This window comes from Pristis pectinata, chromosome 6, assembly GCF_009764475.1.
Source record: "Pristis pectinata isolate sPriPec2 chromosome 6, sPriPec2.1.pri, whole genome shotgun sequence".
Taxonomy (NCBI): Eukaryota; Metazoa; Chordata; class Chondrichthyes; order Rhinopristiformes; family Pristidae; genus Pristis; species Pristis pectinata.
Window position 1 is genome coordinate 28,680,530 of NC_067410.1, and position 5,395 is coordinate 28,685,924.

Consider the following 5,395-nt stretch of genomic DNA (forward strand, 5'->3'; position numbering starts at 1 on the left):
AGTATTGGTCAGAATCTTGCACTTTGATTGTGTAATAACATTAGTGTTGAAACAATTATTTCAGCCTTTGAAATAATTGAGTATAAACGTTTTGTTTTGTAGTATCGATGATTATAATGGTCAATGAAAGCATTGTAACCGCGAAAGAACCTCAAAAAGCAAGGGAGGATTTCATTGTGCATAATGGTAAACAATTTATAATCGCAATTTCCAACATAGCCGTGCAGTAAACTGTAATAGATGAGCTGTATTGGAGACGTTTGTGTCTAACAAGATTCTTTAATATAATTAGCAAACAGCTTATGTTTCGTTTTTAATTAAAAGAACACATTTCTCCCAAAAGCAAATGATAGTGCCTGTGTGTTACCCAATCTACAAGCCTCTAAAATGAACCCACTCAATTAACTATAAAAAGGTGTACATGCAATTCTGTTCAAATTATTGGCCGTTTAATCAGTCCCTGGACAGTTTAACAGTTTACTGTTAACGGTTAATTTAAATTTCACTGAGAAACATGGAGTGAGCAGCACGCAGCTGAGCTGAAATCAGAATTTTGTTGGTACACTGTAATAATATTGTTCGTCTAGGCGTGGGGAGAATAAATTATCTAGTATTAAAGAGCGAGACATGGGAAAATGAGTTTTTGAAAACCCTAAGTACTTTATTATCCACTGTTACATCAAATTGGCTAATATGGAAATGTCTTCTCCTCAGAGAGCTTGAATGATTACTGTTAGCACTGTTCAAAGCGCACTGTTCTGCTTCTGGTTTGATCTTTTTCTGTGGATCAAGTCTAGGATCATGTCATTGTTATATTCCTTAAAAAGCAGTAATTTGTTGCGGACAGCAGGTCGAAGAGACAATATCCTTCTATAAAAAACAATCATATAAACTGTGCAATATTATATTCAATTTCCAAGAAAATATCCTGTTGCAATAAAATTGTAACTACTATGTGTAAGGTTATTTACAAAACAAATGGGGAAAAATATAAGCTTTTCCAATTGGAAGAAAGCTAAATTTTCTCACTATTGGATTTACTTCATTTCAAGTCCAAATGCTACAAATGACTTCTATTTCCGAGTTGGCCTTTAACAATAAACTCCCTTCAACAATTGCCTCCCGCTGAGTGTATTACACGGACTGATTTTGCCCTAAGAGGTCGCAAAGTTGTTAAAAGCGCCATCCAGATATTTCACGATAACAGATGCAATAGAACTTTATGAAAAGCACAACATATAGTTTGGGCGTTTCCACCTCCACTGCTTAGATAAATAAAACAAAATCTATTCTGCCTTGTTAATGGACTTTTCACGCAGACATTGCCAAAGCTGTTCTTTGGGAGAGGTGTGGATTTTTCCCTTGCGTCGGGCTCCGCGTTTTATTTAAATTATCAAAATGTATTTCAGAAACTCAACTTAATTTTGATTGATATTTACAAATTATGCTCTTATCTCCCTCTTTTCAGAGTAAACTTTATGAAATGCTTATACGACAAGGAACATCTTGCGACATTTACTTGGACAGTATAACGTCTAGGGAAGATCAAATACTGGGAAGAAATCCACTGACCAATCTTCACGTTAGAACCGTCGAATTCGACCATCTGCTATGCGTTGAGACGTGATAACAGCTTCTGTTTTCCTGGCACAAACACGACTCGGTGTCACTTTTGGATTGCTAGCAAAATTAAGGAAGCAAAAGGTATCTTGAAACTGTTCTATTGTGCTGTATTTAGTGCAAACAGCGTGGATGCTTCCTAATACTCCCTGCTTTCTGGGAAAAATTGAACTTAAAAATAAAGATAATATTAAACATGGATATGTTGAATTTGTTGTTATTAAATTTAATGACATGTACGTTTGCACCAGGTCAAATTTTGGTCCGATGTAATATTTTTTCCTTCTGAACAAATAGATCTCCTCATTCCTCTTACTTGCAAGAAGTCTGCAGTTCAAATAAACGCATGCTTGGAAACATTACTTTTATTTTGCAAGTAGACACGTTCATTTTTTACAACATAATTTAAATTTAAAGATATGCAAACGAAGCAACATCCTAACAAATACTTCGAAATTTCATATTTACCAATCCACGGTAAGTTTCAGATATAAAATGCTACAATACAGAAAAAAATAATGTGATATAAGACATATAATTAACATGAATATTTACATAACTATTCATTCGCAACAATCCTGGAAAATTGTCGCGCCGGGACGTGGTGGCGACGTTCAATTTAAAAATTCAAGCCGTTTAAGCCTACAAATTTCAAGAGTGAGAAGTATCTTATGAATTATCCACTGTTGCATAACCGCTGTCTGAAGTAAAGAGCATTGCAGTGCATCGAAACATCTCAAATAGATGGTATTTCAAAATGCAATGTACAGAAATGATTGTCCGCAAGACTAAACCCAAATCGAAGTCTGTGAGACTAACTTATCCCCACTCTTGAGCGTTCGTTGACAGGAGGTGTGGCTGAGTTACCATCGTGTAATTTTCTTATATGCTTCTTCAAGTCAAAGTTCCTACAAAATCCTTTCCCACAAGTGCCGCAAGTGAAGGGCTTTTTATCGTTGTGAGTATGCATGTGAAATGTCAAATTATAGACCTGATGGAATGCTTTGTTGCAGATATTACATTTAAACTGTTTTTCTCCACTATGTGTCAATTTGTGATTCTTGTAGTTTCCTAGCGGAAAAGAAATAGAAGTTAGTGAAAGTTACCCCTTCTCCGCCCCCCACACCACCCCTTCCTCCCTCCGAACCTCCGGGTCAGGAGTTCACAATTAAGTTAATTTCAGATGAGGGAATTTCTACGTTAAGAAGAAGTAAAGCTTCATTAGGCAGTCTTGCGTTAGTGTGAGCGTATGGGAGTCAAGAAGTTGTCAAACTTTATCTCAATCAAATAAAGTCTGCAGAAAACTGTCAGATTAGGAATTAGGTAGAGGTCAAGCTTCTGACCCACAACCCAAATTAAGGAGCCGTATTTTTAGAACCTTAGTTCAAAATGACACATCTGATTTGAAATAGGTTGAATTCAAAGCGTCATTCATACCCAGGCAAGTTGTAAAATCTGGTTTCATAAGGATAATATCACTTCTGATTATTTTAATTTTGAACTAAGGGATACAGGAGTTCGTACCATGCCTACAGCCCGCTAACATTTTCTATGTCCTTCTAAGGCACGTATTATTAAATTATCATGGTAAATTATTAAATGTTATTTATTATTGCATTATGCTTAAAGGGTAGTGGCAAAACGAATGGCGAGCGCCAGGCTAGGTTAGACACAAGTTAAGATTTCTATGAAGATAACACGATTTTTTCGGAGGCATTAGCAATGGAAGGGTTAAATTCACGGAGCCAAATGGATACCTAATCGTGTGAGGATTAATTCAAATTAAAGTAGACGCTACTTTGAAAAGTACCTTTTTGGTGAAATCCTTTCCCACAGAATTCGCAAACAAAAGGTTTGTAGCCAGCATGGATCCGAATGTGAGTGTTTAGAGTGGAGCTTCGGTTAAAAGCTTTTCCGCATTGATTACATTTATGGGGTTTCTCCTGAGAACAAATCACAGTAATTATTTGACTACCGAGGGTCGGATAAACATAGTTAGGTCGAAATAAATTAGACTGGAACCATTTTTACCATTGACCAAAATCACACGATGCGCCAATCTGAATACTAAAACAACGCATTCACAATCTGTCATATTACATTTCAACCAAAGATTGTAACAACTCAAACATGTAACACTTTAAAAATGAGATGGCAGAAGATGCCATTTAAATAGGAACACGTAGATTGCTTAAATACCGTCCATGTAAGCTAGTATTCATATTACATTGACAATGCACACTGGATAACGAAGCGTCTAATAAGGTAAATGATTGTTTGCTGCTGAAGATTGCCGGATGACAAGAGGAGACGTGAGCACGTACCTGTGTGTGGATTATTTTATGCCTGCACAGGGTACTAGCCTGTCGAAATCCTTTCCCACAGACTTTGCAGACAAACGGCCTGGCCCCGGTGTGAACGGGCATATGACGTGTTAGGTTATAATGTGCATTAAAAACCTGAAAAAGGAAGCAAAAACAAGATATATAAACGTAAGTTCTTTTTCCAGCCGTGTGGTGGATGTCGATCGAGCAGATTTTTTCTTTCTCACGAGAATCTATTAGCAATGACAGCACACTGGTTTCGAATAGTGTTTTAATCATCACGATACCTTTCCACAAACTTCACAGGTAAAGTTTTTGGGTTTGCCATCGCTCGATGTATTGCTCAGCTTCTGGTGGTTTTTAATTACATTCTTTTCGACTGGAAAGCTGCTGTTTTCTTTGATCACTTGGTCCAGCTGTCCCGGGATGCGTTCTTTGTGAGGAAATTGTGGGCTTGGATATTTCTCCGCAGCCAGACTGGCAAATTTAGCATTTTCCAACAAAAGTAGTTTCTGATGAGCAGAAAGTGAGGCCGGGGGCTGAGAGCCGAGGATATGAGATGGGAAAATGTGGTGGTTATGAAGCAACTCCGAAGGGTGGTACGTCGTGTCCAAGTAGTTGAAATAATAAAGAGAGCCGTTCGCAGGCATTGCGACTGTTTGGTTGATGACTTGGGGTTTGATCAGTCTGTTAGTAGTCATCATTGAAGGACCTAAAGTTAAGTCAGTTTTGTAGCACATCCCACAGTTAGATTTACACATAGTCGCCGAAGTACAGAGTGAGCCCCTCAGATTAGACTTCCATACCTCCGAGTAATTCAGCAGAGCTTTAGCTTGCAAATCATAAGGAAATGGTTGGATAGGAAGCATACAAGGGACAGGGGAGCACAGTTTCCCAACCTTTCTGCCTTCTGCTTTCTCCAAGCTTTGCCTTTGTTCAGTAGGGCTCCTTGGTTCGGAGTTCTTGGCCATGATTCTCTCGATGGAAAAGGCCAATGCCTTTGGGGTAGCTCCATTGCAGGTAGTGGCGGAGGTTCCATTCCTTGCCGTCTGCCTGGGACAGGACACAACTGTCTCCAAGTGACCAGAGCTCGCCATCCCAGGACTTGGTGTGAGCAGCCGCTGACTACAGCCGCTCTGATCTCCCCTGCATTCCAGAAAAGCCAAGACACACATCAATTTAATAAGCACCTTGCGTTTGGCATGTCACCCATTTACATTCAAATCAACATCTCTATGAACAATGGCACCGAGGGGCACCAGATTAATGCTCATTAAGCTGTACAAAAAACCCCGAATTACTAGGACAGCGAAAATCTTTGCTGATAGATTTTAAACGCGATGCTCTATGCACGAACTACCAGTTTGATACTGGAAATTTCGATTACTAACTTACTGAGGAGTGATGTGCCAGACGCCACCGTCTATTCTTAACGGGTTCTACATTTATTA

The 5,395-nt window shown here is 38.7% G+C and overlaps 1 protein-coding gene across 1 annotated transcript; it reads right to left on the reverse strand.

Moving 5' to 3' along the window:
• Positions 1 to 2,434: 2,434 nt before the first annotated feature.
• Positions 2,435 to 5,056, reverse strand: fezf2 (FEZ family zinc finger 2). The gene is made up of 4 exons (XM_052017625.1): positions 4,232 to 5,056; positions 3,945 to 4,079; positions 3,431 to 3,563; positions 2,435 to 2,691 (listed from the first exon to the last, which is right to left on the reverse strand). The coding sequence occupies exons 1-4, from the start codon at positions 5,039 to 5,041 to the stop codon at positions 2,435 to 2,437; spliced, it is 1,335 nt and encodes a 444-aa protein (XP_051873585.1). The 5' UTR covers positions 5,042 to 5,056.
• Between the last annotated feature and the right edge of the window lie 339 nt (positions 5,057 to 5,395).